General features: G+C 43.4%; 1 protein-coding gene across 1 annotated transcript in view; it reads right to left on the bottom strand.

The window, feature by feature from the left end:
• Positions 1 to 7,900: 7,900 nt before the first annotated feature.
• The window catches only part of KMT2B (lysine methyltransferase 2B), an 880,409-nt gene continuing 870,711 nt past the window's right edge, over positions 7,901 to 17,598 (bottom strand). The window contains 1 exon segment of the mRNA XM_030212457.1: positions 7,901 to 11,437. Coding sequence (XP_030068317.1) covers positions 11,162 to 11,437 — 276 coding nt within the window. The 3' untranslated portion in view covers positions 7,901 to 11,161.

The raw sequence follows: 17,598 nt of genomic DNA, 5'->3' as shown, positions 1-17,598 counted from the left end.
TTTAGAGATGATCTGCAAAGAGGAGTGGACCAAAATTCCTCCTGACATGTGTGCAAACCTCATCATCAACTACAGAAGACGTCTGACCGCTGTGCTTGCCAACAAGGGTTTTGCCACCAAGTATTAGGTCTTGTTTGCCAGAGGGATTAAATACTTATTTCCCTCTGCAGAATGCAAATAAATTCATATACTTTCCACAATGTGATTTTCCGGATTTAATTTGTGATGTGCTATCTCTCACTGTTACCAATAACCTACCCTTCAATTATGGGCTGCTCATGTCTTTGTCAGTGGGCAAACTTACAAAATCAGCAAGGGATCAAATACTTATTTCCACCACTGTATGTTGAAACCTTCTGCTCAGTGTGCTGCTGCGGCTAAGAAAGCAAATATAATGTTAGGTATTATTAGGAAAGGAATGGAAAACAGAAATGCGGATGTTATAATGCCTTTGTATCGCTCCATGGTGCGACCGCACCTCGAATATTGTGTTCAATTCTGGTCGCCGTATCTCAAAAAAGATATAGTGGAATTAGAAAAGGTGCAGAGAAGGGTGACGAAAATGATAAAGGGGATGGGGACGACTTCCCTATGAGGAAAGGCTAAAGCGGCTAGGGCTCTTTAGCTTGGAGAAAAGGCGGCTGAGGGAAGATATGATAGAGGTCTATAAAATAATGAGTGGAGTTGAATGGGTAGATGTGAAGCGTCTGTTCACGCTTTCCAAAAATACTAGGACTAGGGGGCACGCGATGAAGCTACAATGTAGTAAATTTAAAACGAATCGTAGAAATGTTGTCTTCACTCAACGTGTAATTAAACTCTGGAATTCATTGCCAGAGAATGTGGTAAAGGCGGTTAGCTTAGCGGAGTTTAAAAAAGGTTTGGACGGCTTCCTAAAGGAAAAGTCCATAGACCGTTATTAAATGGACTTGGGGAAAATGCACTATTTCTGGGATAATCAGTATAAAATGTTTTGTACTTTTTGGGGGATCTTGCCAGGTATTTGTTATCTGGATTGGCCACTGTTGGAAACAGGATGCTGGGCTTGATGGACCTTTGGTCTTTCCCAGTATGGCAATACTTATGTACCATGTAACTTTGAGTGTCCCCTAGTTTTTGTACTTTTTGAAAGGATAAACAATCAATTCACATTTATCTGTTCTACTCCACTCAGGATTTTGTAGAACTCTTATATCCCTACTCAGTCATCTCTTCTCTAAGCTGGAGTCCTGACCTCTTAAGCCTTTCCTCATGTGAGAGGAAAGGAGTTCACTCCCCTTAATCATTTGGGTTGCCCTTCTTTAAACCTTTTCTAACTCTGCTATATCTTTTTTATTTTTTTCATATCACTCTTACAGGAGGGACTATGGGGCTTTATGTGGATGCAAAATATATGTTTAAATTAACAGCATGATGGTCCAGTGTGCAGTGTCAGGGGTTGATATTTTTAGTATATTAGATTTTCAGGCTACATAATTAAACAGCTACTTCAAATGTATTTTACCTGTTTTAATACAACTTTATAAGAAATTTATATTTGTTATAAAGCAACCCCAGGATATGTGCAATTGTGGTAATTATTTTGCCAGATACTGCGATGTATATTGAGATGTTGACCTGATACAAGTCTACTATAATGGCAAAGTTTAAGTTATGGGATAATGCTACCATATTTAAAAATGTTAGTGTTTCCAAAGTTTCCATAAGTGTGTAAGGGGTTATTGTTGATGCAGAACAGACTTTTTACTTAGAAATCCATTATCAAGTGTACTCTACCGCATTATTTAGTATATCAAGAACTACTCACACCTATATGCCTAGTGTCCCCCCCCCCCATGTTAACTCTGGGCCCCCCTCCCTCTCAAAATGTCAGGTCTCGCTATGCCACTGTGTGGAACCAGAGGCAAAGAATGTAACACAATCCAAGAGACATCCCCTAAAACAATGACAGATTGGTGCAAAGCAGAAATTTCTTACTGGCAGGAGACTCCATTATCTGAGGCATTAACTTAGTGCCTTTCAGGATCCACAGCTACCAGACTTATGGACCAAATACTGAACTTGATCTGAGAGGAGAGTAAGGATTCTAATACTGATGTTGTAATTCACCTGGGGACAAATGATCTGGCCAACCATAACAAGTTTAGAACACAGAGAACATTCCAGAAGCTTGGGGAGGGACTGAAGTCTTTGGTTTGCACTGTGGCTTTTTCTGAAGTTACATGTGGGAAGGGATTAGAGAGACTACGTAAAACAAAGGAATTCAATAGGTGGCTCAAAGTTTGGTGTAAGGAAGAAGGTTTCAGATACATAGGAGGATGGGGCAGTACATGGCAAAATCTTGGGCTGTACTGTAATGATGGGCTTCACCTTTCTGTGATGGGAAAAAGGAACCTTGGGGAGAAATTCAGGCAGTATGTTTCTAGACATTTAAACTAGAGGGTGGGGGTGACAAAAGGAAACAAAAGGAATTCAGAAAGTCATCCCCAGAAAAAACCTGATGGCAGAGGGGAAAGGTCATGTAAATAAACAAAACCATCCTAACTCAATTAGCACATACATGGAAAGCAATAAGCACAAATGCTCGTAATCTAAATAGAAAGGTTAAGATCTGCAAGCACTGATGCTTGAGGAAAACATGGACATTGTTGCTATTACAGAGACATGGTTCAATGATTTCCATGAATGGGATGCGACCATACCAGGCTATAACCTTTTTAGAAGGGATAAGGAGGGCCGAAGATTTGGAGGAGCGGCATTATATGTGAAAAACAATATCAAGAGTGGCTGAAATGCGGGGTACCTGGGGAAAGAAAGCAGCTATATGGATCATCCTGGAAAGAGAAATGGAACCTGTATCCACAGAGGTGTTATCTACAGACCTCCGGCACAAATGGAGAAGCTGGACAAGGACCCGATAGAAAATATTCATAAGTTTGGTATGAAAGGTGAGGTGCAATTGTTGGGAGATTTCAACTTGCCTGATGTGAATTGGAAAGTCCCATCAGCAGAATTAGAAAGAAGTAGAGAGATTGTGGATACCCGTCAAAGTGCCTTGCTCAGACAACTGGTGATGGAACTCACAAGGGAAGGGTTGACATTGGATTTTGTGCTCACAAATGGAGGACGAGTTTGCAATGTCCATGTGGTTGCCCACCTAGATAATAGTGATCATCACACGATATGGTTTGATGTAAGAGCAAAAGCAGAGTGTGGAGGCACAAAACTCAAAGTACTGGATTTCAGACACACTGATTTTGGTAAAATGGGGGAATGCTTGAAGAAGGAGCTGATGGCAGGGGTAGGAAATGGAGAAGTGGAAGTGCAGTGGTTCAAGCTGAAAACTGCTATAAAAATGGCAACCGATCTTTATGCAAGGAAAGTAAACAAAAACACGAGAAACAGGAAGTGTATATGGTTCTCCAAACAAGTGGCTAACAAAAATAAGGGCAAAAAAGGCTTTGTTCAACAAATACAAAAGAACTGAAAGAGAAGATCATGGAAAAGATTATTGGATTAAGCTTAAAGAAGTGAAGAGGGAAATACAGCTAGCGAAAGTGCGGGTGGAAGGAAAATTGGCTGAAGAGGTAAAGAGAGGTGATAAGAACATTTTTAGATATATTGGGGAAAGGAGAAAAAATAGGAATGGAATTGCAAGACTGAAAGATACTAAGAATATCTATGTGGAGAGTGATGATAAAGCGAATGTGCTAAACAAATACTTCTGTATCGGTGTTAACGGAAGAAAATCCTGGAGGACTGTGGTCGGTAGCAGAGGGTATATCTGGAATGGAGTAAATATTGCGCTGTTTATGGAAGAAAGCGTTTATACAGGGCTTGAAAATCTGAAAGTGGACAAAGCTATGGGGCCAGATGGGATACATCCCAGGGTACTGAGAGAGCTCAGAGAAGTCCTGGCGAGACCTCTTAAAGATTTATTTAATAGATCTTTAGAGATGGGAGAGGTACCCAGCGATTGAAGACGAGCGGATGTGGTCCCTCTTCACAAAAGTGGAGACAGGGAAGAAGTGGGAAATTACAGGTCGGTAAGACTCACATTGGTGGTAGAAAAATTGAATTGCTGCTAAAGGAAAGAATAGTGGACTTTCTAGAAGCCAACGGGTTACAAGATCCAAGGCAACATGGCTTTACCAAAGGAAAATCCCGCCAAACGAATCTGATTGACTTCTTTGACTGGGTGACCACAGAACAGGATGAAGGATGTGTGCGACAGATGTAATCTACCAGCAGAAGAAAGGAGGTTTTAATGCCCCTGTATAAGACGTTGGTGAGGCCCCACCTGGCGTATTGTGTTCAGTTTTGGAGGCCGTATCTTGCAAAGGATGTTAAAAAAATGGAAGCGGTGCAAAGAAAAGCTACGAGGATGGTATGGGATTTACGTTCCAAGACGTATGAAGAGAGGCTTGCTGACCTGAACATGTACACCCTGGAGGAAAGGAGGAACAGGGGTGATATGATACAGACGTTCAAATATTTGAAAGGTATTAATCCGCAAACGAATCTTTTCCGGAGATGGGAAGGCGGTAGAATGAGAGGACATGAAATGAGATTGAAGGGGGGCAGACTCAGGAAAGATGTCAGGAAGTATTTTTTCACGGAGAGGGTGGTGGAAGCTTGGAATGCCCTCCCGCGGGAGGTGGTGGAGATGAAAACGGTAACGGAGTTCAAACATGCGTGGGATATGCATAGAGGAATCCTGTGCAGAAGGAATGGATCTTCAGAAGCTTAGCTGAAATTGGGTGGCGGAGCAGTTGGGGGGAAGAGGGGGGTGGTGGTTGGGAGGCGAGGATAGGGGAGGGCAGACTTATACAGTCTGTACCAGAGCCGCTGATGGGAGAGGGGGTGGTGGTTGGGAGGCGAGGATAGGGGAGGGCAGACTTATACGCTCTGTACCAGAGCCGCTGATGGGAGGCGGGACTGGTGGTTGGGAGGCAGGAAATACTGCTGGGCAGACTTATATGGTCTGTGCCCTGAAAAGGACAGGTCCAAATTCAAGTTAAGGTATACACATATGAGTTTGTCTTGGGCAGACTGGATGGACCATGCAGGTCTTTTTCTGCCGTCATCTACTATGTTACTATGTTACTTGGATTTCAGCAAAGCCTTTGATACGGTCCCTCACAGAAGACTCTTGAATAAGCTGAGAGGGCTGAACTTAGGACCCAAAGTGGTGAACTGGACTGGAAACTGGTTGACCGACAGGCAGCAGCGGGTGGTGGTAAATGGAATCCACTCGGAAGAAAAGAAGGTGAGTAGTGGAGTGCCTTAGGGGTCTGTGCTGGGGCCGATTCTGTTTAATATATTTGTGAGACATTACTGAAGGGTTAGATGGAAAAGTTTGCCTTTTTGTGGATGACACAAAGGAAGCCAACAGAGTGGATACCCTGGAGGGAGTAGAAACCATGAGAAGGGATTTCCAAACATTAGAAGAATGGTTGAGCATCTGACAGTTAAAATTTAATAATGTATCTTTAACACCAGATATTACTATAAATCAATTATATCTGACTAGTTAATTTTTATTCATTTTTATATGCAGTGCTCAGTATTGCTATTGTGCTTTTATACCATAACACGGCTTGCTAGCACAACAGCCCTTGAACATCACAGCACTGTGCCTGCCTGCCTTCCTATCATCTTGTTAAATGAGTCTCTGTCTTTGAACAGTTAACATTAGACTCTAAATGATGAATTGTAATCACTTAACTTCAGGCATGTCTTGTTCAGTGCCAAGGGCTGGTTGTACTGCTGCCAATCACATTTCACCCTAGTGTAGTGCTCGTGTGTTCTCAACACTCAAGTTAAAACCAATATCCCTTTGTTGTCGTTGTTCCCGGTGGCAGCCACTGCCACTGGGAACAATGACAACAAAGGGATATTGGTTTTAACCTGAGTGTTGAGAACACACGAGCACTACATTAAAAGATATAGTGGAATTAGAAAAGGTGCAGAGAAGGGCGACGAAAATGATAAAGGGGATGGGGATGACTTCCCTATGAGGAAAGGCTAAAGCAGCTAGGGCTGAGGGGAGATATGATAGAGGTCTATAAAATAATGAGTGGAGTTGAATGGGTAGATGTGAAGTGTCTGTTCACGCTTTCCAAAAATACTAGGACTAGGGGGCATGCGATGAAGCTACAACGTAGTAAATTTAAAATGAATTGGAGAAAAGCTTTCTTCACTCAACGTGTAATTAAACTCGAATTTGTTTCTAGAGAATGTGGTAAAGGCGGTTAGCTTAGTGGAGTTTAAAAAAGGTTTGGACAGCTTCCTAAAGGAAAAGTCCGTAGACCGTTATTAAATGGACTTGGGGAAAATTCACTATTTCTGGGATAAGCAGTATAAAATATTTTGTACATTTTTGGGATCTTGCCGGGTATTTATGACCTGGATTGGCCACTGTTGGAAACAGAACAGGATGCTGGGCTCGATGGACCCTTGGTCTTTACCAGTATGGCAATACTTATGTACTTGATAACCAACTCACTCATATCATTCAGCAACTTCAATCTGCCCCCAGAAATATGAGCTTGAGATAAATAATAATCTATCGTTAATGTCAAGAAGTGCACAGTGATGCACTTGGGGTGCAGAAATACAAAAGAGATGTACTGGATAGGAGTGGGAGAGATTGGTAAGCTCAGCTCAGGAGAGAGACCTTGGGGTGATGGTGTCTGAAGATCTCAAGGTGACAAAACAGTGCGACAAGGCAGTGGCTGCAGCCAGAAGGATGCTAGGCTCCGTAGAGAGGAAGAAAGAAGGTGTTGATGCCCCTGTACAAGTCGTTGGTGAGGCCCCACCTGGAGTATTGTGTTCAGTTTTGGAGGCCTTATTTTGCTAAGGATGTAAAAAGACGAAGCGGTTCAGAGAAAAGCGACAAAAATGGTAGGGGGTTTAGGCAGCAAGATGTACATGGACAGACTTGCTGACTTAAACATGTATATACTGGAGGAAAGGAAAAACAGGGGTGATAGGATACAGCCGTTCAAATATTTTAAAGGTATTAATTTGCAAACAAACCTTTTCCAGAGACGGGAAGGTGGTAGAACTAGAGGGAACGAATTGAAATTGAAAGGGGGCAGACTCAGGGATAATGTCAGAAAGTATTTTTTCACTGAGAGGGTGGTAGATACCTGGAATGCCCTCCCCATGAGAGGTGGTGATGAAAACGGTAATGGAATTTAAAAAGGAGTAGGACAAACACAAAGGACTCTTGATTAGAAGGATCAGACCCAAAGAAGATTAGGGGAGATTAGTTAGGAAAACCGGTGCTGGGTTGACTTCTACGGTCTGTGCTTAATGGAGGCTGAGTAGTTTAGGATGGGCTGGAGTGGAGCTTTTCGGGTGCTTTGACAACTTCAGAAATTTTAGAACAAGGCCAGTGATGGGCAGACTTCTATAGTCTATGCCCTAAAAATGCAAGAATAAATCAAGAACAGACATGCATATGCTGTAACACTTCATACCATATGTAATGAGTTTATATTGTTGGGCAGACTAGATGGAGTGTACAGGTCTTTATCTGCTGCCATCTACTATATTACTATGTATGCTTTTGGTCTTAGGTGTTTATGCATTTTAATCTTCTTGTATTTCTATAATGCAGATTATGAGTTGGTAGAAACTGAAAAATAAAATTTGGCATATTTTGTAGTGTAGGATGATGCTGTCCTCAAAGAAAGATCCGTATTGACTATAGCAGGAGTGTAATTTAGGAGTCTTTTCCTCAAGCTGGAATCAGCTTATGCTGTGATAACAGAAGTCTCAGCAAGCCCAATGAAAGATCTGCTCTGTTTTCTTTTGACAAAATCTCTTTTATTTTAAAATTATACGAACAGGAAGTCAAAACATCTCAACATTTTTACTTACTGATCTCTTAAATAAAAAAAGTGCGTAGAAAATAAACAGGTTTAGAAATATGTATACAAATATTTACAGCATTTTTCTTTTTCAGCTTTATTCTGAGAGATTTTAAACACGAGTTATAATAACTAGTCAAAATTGTCACAATTTTTATTAGAAAGTACAAAAAAAAAAAAGACCACGCTTTTGTCCATGGTTATCTGCAAACCATGACATCATAACCTCTCCACATTCCCCTCTGAGAAACATACAGAATCCTAGTCCAGTCCAATCTGGGAGGAGTGGTAGAGGCCATCAATACACCAAGCCTGCAGAGCAAGCATCTGTGACATTAAGCTTGACTACCTGACAGGACATCATTCTTCCAGGCACTGCAGCAGGGTGTGTATGAATGTGTATTCTGTGAGGGGGGTTGACGTATTGTATCCCTGGGGTACTTTCCTTTTGGGCAGGGTATCAAAGAAGCAGGACATATTTTCTCTCTGTACCCTGGTTCCTGTTCTCTCCTGCTGAAGCTCGCAACACTGGCAGGTGAGGTGCAGAAGTGGAAGAAAAGTTAGAGACTAGCAAAAGAGGGGAATTAACAGTCCCTGCAACTACAGAAGAAATGGTAAACTTCTATTATTTAGCTCCCCTCTGTAAAGTGAATGTGTCAGCTTTTGTAGATGTGCAGTGCTAAGCAACAGTGCTAGACACCTGTGGGAGAGTATTCCAAAACACAATCCCACCAGATATTCAGCTGGCAGTGCTTTTGCTGTTCGTTGCCGATGTTACACCTGGGTATTCAATGCCGGGCCATTTTCATTTTTAACTGTGGCAAATTAGCCGGTTATGCCGATATTCAGCTGTAACCAGTTAAGTGCTTAGTGGTTAAAGATAGGCCTATTTCTGTGGCCTATTCTAATGGCTAAACATAACTGGTTTGGCGCTAAATATCCGTGCCTAACCGGCTAGCCACTAACCACAGATATTCAGCGAGAGATAACTTATCTCCCACTGAATATTCACTGTTATGCGTTAAAACGCTATTTAACCAGCCAGGAACCGTTCCTGGCTGGTTAAACAGTTTTGAATATTGGTCCCAATCAATGAAGTAAACACTTTTCTAAACTATTTGTTTTGAAGTTATTTAGAACAGTTGCTTGCACAGTTCCCTTAATTCTGAGAGCAGCCATATTAGCTGAGGTAGCACATTACCTCACACTAGGTCCCTGCTGGTCCACACTGGTAATACTACATGCAAATGAACCAAATGTGATTGCTTCCAGAGGTTCAGGATTTGCAAGGGGAGTAACAAGTTTCTGGATATCAAGCAGCAGGCAGTAACAGTAAAGAAGCGTGCATAGAACTAATCACCGAGTGTGCTTTGGAAATACACACACTGCTTCTGCTAATTTGTGTATTGCCTGTGGCATTCCCCTCCCCCCCACATTACAAAAACAGCTTTGCGACTTGGTGAGGATCTAGAGAGAAGAGGGGCTTTCATGTCTGGCTTTGCCTCAGCAGATCATCATCTCAATCTCTTTTTGGCTCAGAAAACTGCTGCCATATTAGTACAGTTCAGCTGTGGGGGTGGGGCTCATTTTCACTCAACCCCCTGCAAGGGTAAAGGAAAAATTCACCCAGCCTCCCCCACAAACACACCAGGATTCTAGTAACAGAGCTTCCATGCAAATCTAGTAATCGAAAGGATTAATTCTTAATGCTTACACAATCAACTTAGAGGTCCAAAGCAGCAAGGGTTTGAAAGATCCTTGATTCATTAGCTTAGATATACAAACACGATAGGGGTCAAGTCTTTCAAAAAGAGGCTACTTAATGCCACTAGTCTTCTCCCCCCCCCCCCAAAAAAAAAAAAATAGAAACTGCAAAAGAAAAACGGAGGAAAAGGAGAGGAAAACTTTAGAACAAAATAAAACACAAAATTTACAGATCAAGTGACTTAGTTTTTCTATACTTGACTGAGGAACCCTTGAACCTGAAACCAATGTTCCTGAAGAGTTCTCTGGGAGAGACTGTGCAGGGATGATGACTATATGTCATTACCCCTTGGTTATCTCATTAGCTTTGCAATCACACCATCAGCTGGTGATGGTGTTAAAGGAAATAAAGCATATGGTGTCTAGAAAAGAGTTTTCTGCAAAAGTACTACTAGCTGAGTCTTTTCCAGCTACATTTGAAGGACTGAGAACTAGAGACCTCAGTATGGAATCCACTCTTCACAACTCACGGTGCCAGCAAATTTGGTGGACAGAGGGCTAACAAATGACAGAATTCACCACTAGAGCAAGAAGTGAACCACATTTACTCTGCAGGAGATATTTTAAGACTCCCATTAGCAGACTGAGACATTTTGAGTTCCACTGTGCACGTTCCTTAGTCAAGTATGCTATGAGCTTTTTGAGTGTGGGTCTGGGTAATTTCAGAGTAAAATCTGCAATGATTACAATTTAGTGGGCATCAAAATATACCCTGTCTCAGGGGAGAACTCTAGACTGCTGTAAATGGGTTCAGGATAGCTATGAACTGCTGCAAATGTTTAATACGCCTCTGCCTGCTACTCCAGTGCTTCAGCTTCCTTACCCTGTGTCTCTCTCCTGTTGCCCTAACCAAACCACATATAAGAGGCTTTGCAGACCCAGAGAAGATAATCCAGTCAACTGCTTCACAGGAGTAAAGTACATAGAATCTGAGAAGAGGCACAGCAGGGAGATATGAGGAAGAGGGAAATATATTTGGTCACTTAATCCCATTGCAATTTAAGTGTGTAGAAGCAGTGACCTTTCTTTAGTCTCATGTTCCACTCCCAAAACTGGTCAACCTTCCCCCTGCCCCAGAAGCTATTGCAATCTCCTCTCATCTCATTGCAGGGTCTTTCTTCCTCACAGTACTTAGCAGTAAGTACAGGAAGCAGCTATTCCTCTTGTCTCTGCTTTTTCTCCAGCAGCTGTTCTCTCTGGAACCAGGGGATTCAAGATTGGTAGCTGTTGATGGAGTCTGGTTTGGCAGTTACTTTCTTATACTTTCCCAAGTTCCTGATCTTTTTGTATTGTCTCTTGCTACCCTTTTTGTTCTTTCCTTCTGTATGGAAAAACATACACCTGTTTAAAGGTCTTGGATTTCACAGCCCTTTTCTTGGGGAGTTTCTCATTTGAGGTAACATCAGCTCCTCACCAGTGAGGGTCTCAGTTGAGGATATGCCAACACTTTATTGTCCCATAATTGTAGGGAATCTTGGTCTCAAATATCCATAACTTGGATTTTCAGTTGAGGAAATTCAATTGAGGAAGCGCCGACACTTCTTGGCCCCACAGTTGCAGGGGAGCTTGTTGCTGGCATCTTCAATGGGAAACTTGTAGTCGTAGGTGAGCTCTTCACCACGGTAAATTTTGCGAAGTGCAAATATGACGATATGCTTCTGGCCTTCCACATGGATGACACGGGAATAGCAGTTGGGCTCACATGAGTGGTTGATGAATCGTGCTGCATTGCCATGCATAGTAGCATCCACCACATCAAAGTCATCAATGCGAAACATGTAACAGCCTATGCCCTGTAAGAAACAAATAGACATTTAGCACATGTATAAAGGAGCAAAGAGAAAGGAGGAGGAAAAAGAGAAGACTAGAAAGGGAGTCAATAGTGACAGTAGAGCAGAGAGAGACATGCACAAGTATAGGTAAAAAGGAGAGAATGGGAAGGAAAGTGATGGAGAAGAAAGGGACAGGGACAGGACGGGAGAAAATAGAAGAGGAAGAAAAAGGATGGACAAAATGGAATTACATCAGGAGAGGTCATGAGAAAAAGGTGGTAATCAGGATGAGCAGTAGAAGGGCAAGGAGGAGAAAGGAAAATGAAACAGGATATATAGCAGATAATTAGAGGCAGAAAGACAAGGGGAAATGAGGAGTTTGGAACTGGGCAACATTCTGGGGAAGGGGGAGCCTATTCCGAAAGGATGGGCTCCACCTTAACCAGGGTGGGACCAGGCTGCTGGCATCGGCATTTAAAAAGGAGATAGAGCAGCTTTTAATCTAGAAACTGGGGGAAGGCCGCCAAGTGCTCAAAAGCACATGGTTCGGGATAAGGTCTCTTTCAAAGATATCACCAAAACAGGGAAGATAGGGTATCCTGACAGTGAGGTAGCAAAAGAGACCGTAGTAGATCAGGTGTCCTTAAATAAAAATACAAGATAGCAAATTAATACTATCAAGTACTGAGCATGATGTAAATAGGAACAAACAATTTGAAATGTCTACTTGTGAATGCCAGAAGCCTAAGAAATAAGATGGGAGAGTTAGAATATATTGCACTAAATTAAAAATTAGATATAATAGGCATCTCTGAGACCTGGTGGAAGGAGGATAACCAGTGGGACACTGTCATAATGGGATACAAATTATATCGTAGTGATAGGGTGGATCAAGTTGGTGGAGGGGTAACATTGTATGTTAAGGAGAGCCTTGAATCAAATAAATTGAAAATTCTGCAGGAAACAAAACACATCTTGGAATCCCTATGGATTGAAATTCCATGTGTAAAGGGGAAAAGGATAGTGATAGAAGTGTAGTACCATCCGCTTGGCCAGGATGAACAGACGGATACAGAAATGTTAAAGGAAATTAGGGAGGCTAACAAACTGGGGAACACAATAATAATGGGTGATTTCAATTACCCCAATACTGACTGGGTAAATGTAACATCAGGGCATGCTAGGGAGGTAAAATTCCTTGACGAAATCAAGGACTGCTTTATGGAGCAGCTGGTACAGGAGCTGACGAGAGAAGGAAAAATTCTAGTCCTAGTCCTTAGTGGAGTGCATGATCTGGTGTGGGACGTAATGGTGATGGGGCTGCTTGATAACAGTGATCATAATATGATTAAATTTGATATTAGCTTTGAAGTAAGTATACACAGGAAATCCAATACGTTAGCGTTTAACTTTAAAAAAGGGAAACTATGATAAAATGAGAACGGTGAGAACGGTGAAAAAACAAACAGACAAAAAAAAACAGGTGCAGGTTTGAGGGTCAAAAATTTACATCAGGTGTGGATGCTGTTGAAAAACATCATCCTGGAAGCCCAGGCCAAATATATTCCACGTATTAAAACAGGAGGACGGAAGACAAAACGACAGCCGGCATGATTAAAAATTGAGGTGAAGGAAGCTATTAGAGCTAAAATAAAATCCTTCAGAAAACAGAAGAAGGAACCGACTCAAAATAATAAGAAACAGCATAAGGAATGTCAAGTCAAATGCAAAGCGCTGATAAGGAAGGGAAAGAGGGACTTTGAAAAAAAGATTGCGTTGGAGGCAAAAACACATAATAAAAATATTTTAGGTATATTAAAAGCAGGAAGCCAGCAAAAGAATCGGTTGGACCTCTAGATGGCCGAGGGGTAAAAGGCGATCAGGGAAGACAAAGCCGCAGTGGAGAGATTAAATGAATTCTTTGCTTCGATCTTCACCGAAGATTTGGGAGAGATACTGGTGCCAGAAATGGTATTCGAAGCTGACGGAGAAACTGAATTAAATCTCTATAGATCTAGATGATGTAATGGGGCAATTTGACAAATTGAAGAGTAGCAAATCTCCTGGACCGGATGGTATTCAACCCAGAGTACTGATAGAACTGAAAAATGAACTTGCGAAACTATTGTTATTAATATGTAATTTATCCTTAAAATCGAGTGTGGTACTGGAAGATTGGAGGATGGCCAATGTAACCGATTTTTTAAAAAGGTTCCAGGGGAGATCTGGGAAATTTTAGACCGGTGAATCTTACGTTGGTGCCAGGCAAAATGGTGGAAACTATTAGAAAGAACAAAATTACAGAGCATATTCAAAAGCATGAACTGGGGAAGTAAGGGGAGGTCATCCCTGATTCCTCCGGTGGTCATCTGGTCAGTTTGGGCACCTTTTTGAGGCTTGGTCATAAGATGTGAAGCATCTATTTACAAGTGAAGGAGTAGCCTAGTGGTTAGTGCAGTGAACTTTGATCCTGGGGAACTGAGTTTGATTCCCACTGCAGCTTCTTGTGACTCTGGGCAAGTCACTTAACCCTCCATTGCCCCTTGTACAAAATAAGTACCTGAATATATGTAAACCACTTTGAATGTAGTTACAAAAACCTCAGAAAGGCAGTATATCAAGTCCCCTTTCCAAAAATAATAGGACTAGAAGGCATGCAATGAAGCTACAATGTAGTAAATTTATAACAAATCGGAGAAATGTTTTTTCACTCAACGTGTAATTAAACTCTGGAATTCGTTGCCAGAAAATGTGGTAAAGGCGGTTAGCTTAGCAGAGTTTAAAAAAGGTTTGGACAGCTTCCTAAAGAAAAAGTCCATAGACCATTATTAAATGGACTTGGGGAAAAATCCACTATTTCTGGGATAAGCAGTATAGAATGTTTTGTACTTTTTTGGGATCTTGCCAAGTATTTGTGACCTGGATTGGCCACTGTTGGAAACAGGATGCTGGGCTTGATGGACCTTTGGTCTTTCCCAGTATGGCAATACTTATGTACTTATGTACTAAGTCAACATGGATTTAGTGAAGGGAAATACTGCCTCACCAATCTATTACATGCCCTCCCGCGGGAGGTGGTGGAAATGAAAACGGTAACGGAATTCAAACATGCGTGGGATAAGCATAAAGGAATCCTGTGCCGAAGGAATGGATCCTCAGGAGCTTAGTCAAGATCGGGAGGCGGGGCTGGTGGTTGGGAGGCAGGGATAGTGCTGGACAGACTTGTATGGTCTGTGCCAGAGCCGGTGGTGGGCAGCGGGGCTGGTGGTTGGGAGGCGGGGATAGTGCTGGACAGACTTGTACGGTCTGTGCCAGAGCCGGTGGTTGGGAGGCAGGGCTGATGGTTGGGAGGTGAGGATAGTGCTGGGCAGACTTATACGGTCTGTGCCAGAGCCGGTGGTTGGGAGGAGGGGCAGGTGGTTGGGAGGCAGGGATAGTGCTGGGCAGACTTATTCGGTCTGTGCCCTGAAGAGCACAGGTACAAATCAAAGTAGGGTATACACAAAAAGCAGCAAATATTAGTTATCTTGTTGGGCAGACTGGATGGACCGTGCAGGTCTTTTTCTGCCGTCATCTACTATGTTACTATGTATTTCTTTGAAGGGGTGAACAAACATGTGGATAAAGGTGAGCCAGTTCATATTGTGTATCTGGATTTTCAGAAGGTGTTTGACAAAGTACCTCATGAAAGACTCCAGAGTTAATTGGAGAGTCATGGGATAGGAAGTAGTGTCCTTCTGTGGATTAAAAACTGGTTAAAAGATAGAAAACAGAGTTTTGGGTTAAATGCTCAGTATTCTCAATGGAGAAGGGTAGTTAGTGGGGTTCTCCAGGGGTCTGTGCTGGGACCGTTGCTTTTTAACATATTTATAAATGACCTAGAGATGGGAGTAACTAGTGAGGTAATTAAATTTGCTGATGACACAAAGTTATTCAAAGTTGTTAAATTGTGGGAGGATTGTGAAAAATTACAAGAAGACCTTACGAGACTGGGTATCTAAATGGCAGATGACGTTTAATGTGAGCAAGTGCAAAGTGATGCATGTGGGAAAGAGGAACCCGAATTATAGCTACGTCATGCAAGGTTCCACGTTAGGAGTCACAGACCAAGAAAGGGATCTAGGTGTCGTCGTTGATGATACATTGAAACCTTCTGCTCAGTGTGCTGCTGTGGCTAAGAAAGCAAATAGAATGTTAGGTATTATTAGGAAAGGAATAGAAAACAAGGTAAAATTATGTATCATACCTGATAATTTTCTTTCCCATAATCATAGCCGATCAATCCATAGACTGGTGGGTTGTGTCCATCTACCAGCAGGTGGAGATGGAGAGCAATCTTTTGCCTCCCTATATGTGGTCATGTGCTGCCGGAAATTCCCCAGTAAGTTGATATCAAAGCTCCATCCGCAGGTCTCAGCACTTAGAGAATTACACCCACAAAGGGACACTCTGCCCAGCTCACCACCGCCGAAGCGGGGGAGGGGAAATATTCCAGCGCACCACCGCCGGGGCGGTGGGCGGGAAACCACACCCACCGACGCGGGGGGGGGGGGAACTGGCTTATCCTGCTACCGCAACCGAAGCGGGAGGGATACAAAGCTACCCTACAGCCGCACGAAGCGGGAGGGAGCGCCGGCATAATTTAGTTATCAATCCAGCCACCGCCGAAACGGGGTAAGAGGAAGCAGCAGCTCACTGTAACACAAAATCGTCTCAACTCGAAGAGACTTCAATTGGAAGAACTTGAACACGAAGTCCTCGTGAACAGGAAATGAAGACTGAACTTGAACCTGAAATATAACCAGAACACAAACAATACAGATATCTGGGAGGGGCTATGGATTGATCAGCTATGATTAAGGGAAAGAAAATTATCAGGTATGATACATAATTTTACCTTCCCTATCATCAAGCCGATCAATCCATAGACTGGTGGGATGTACCGAAGCAGTACTCACCCAGGGCGGGACATGGAAATCCCTGAAAGCAACACTGAAGCCCCAAACTGGGCCTCGGCCCGAGCAGCCACATCTAAGCGGTAATGTCGTGAGAAGGTATGAGCCGACGACCAAGTAGCCGCTCTGCAAATCTCTTCCAAGGAGACATCTGGACTCCGCCATCAAGGCTGCTTGTGCTCTAGTAGAATGTGCCTTCAGCTGAATAGGCGGAATCTTCCCAGCCGCCACATAAGCTGACGTGATCGTCTCCTTGACCCAACGTGCCACTGTAGGCTTAGATGCCTGCAGACCCTTACGAGGACCTGCGAACAGCACGAACAGATGATCCGACTTCCGGAAATCATTGGTCACTTCCAAGTATCTGATGATGACCCGTCTAACATCCAGGTATTTGAGCGCAGGGAACTCCGCTGGGTAATCCTCCCTACGAAAGGAGGGTAGGTAAAGCTGCTGATTCACATGGAATCGAGAAACAATCTTGGGCAGGAAGGAAGGCACTGGGCGAATCGATGCTCCTGCCTCAGTGAATCGCAGGAACGGTTCTCTACACGAGAGCGCCTGGAGCTCGGAAACTCTTCTGGCTGATGTGATAGCCACCAGGAAGACTGCTTTCAACGTCAGGTCCTTCAGCGATGCCCTTGGCTAGGGCTCGAAGGGCGGCTTCTGCAAGGTCCGTAGTACCAGATTGAGATTCCACGTAGGCACTATCGAGTGCAGAGGGGGGCGCAGGTGATTTGAGAAAGCGTACCACATCCGGCTGTGAAGCCAGGGAAGCCCCCTTCAGACAACCCCTGAAGCAAGCTAGAGCCGCCACCTGGACTTTCAGCGAACTGAGCGACAGGCCTTTCTCCAGCCCCTCTTGCAGGAACGCCAACATTGAAGATATTGGAGCAGTGAAGGGCGATATAGAGCCTGCCTCGCACCACGACGCAAAGGTATGCCAAACCCTGGCTTAAGTGGTGGAAGTAGAGCGCTTCCTCGCTCTCAGCATAGTGGCAATGAACTTGTCTGAGAAGCCCTTCTTCCTCAGCCGCTTCCGCTCAATAGCCAGGCCGTAAGACCAAAGGGGGAGGGATCCTCCATCACCATGGGACCCTGATGTAAGGGGCCCCGCTCCGCTGGCAGCCGCAGAGGGCCGTCCACCGAGAGTCTGACCAAGTCCGCATACCAGGGACGTCTGGGCCAATCCGGACCCACCAGGATCACCCGGCCCGGATGCTTTGC

Source organism: Microcaecilia unicolor, chromosome 8 (assembly GCF_901765095.1).
Source record: "Microcaecilia unicolor chromosome 8, aMicUni1.1, whole genome shotgun sequence".
Lineage (NCBI taxonomy): Eukaryota > Metazoa > Chordata > Amphibia > Gymnophiona > Siphonopidae > Microcaecilia > Microcaecilia unicolor.
Note: the sequence above shows the minus strand (reverse complement) of the source record. Positions and strands in the feature narration are given on the sequence as shown.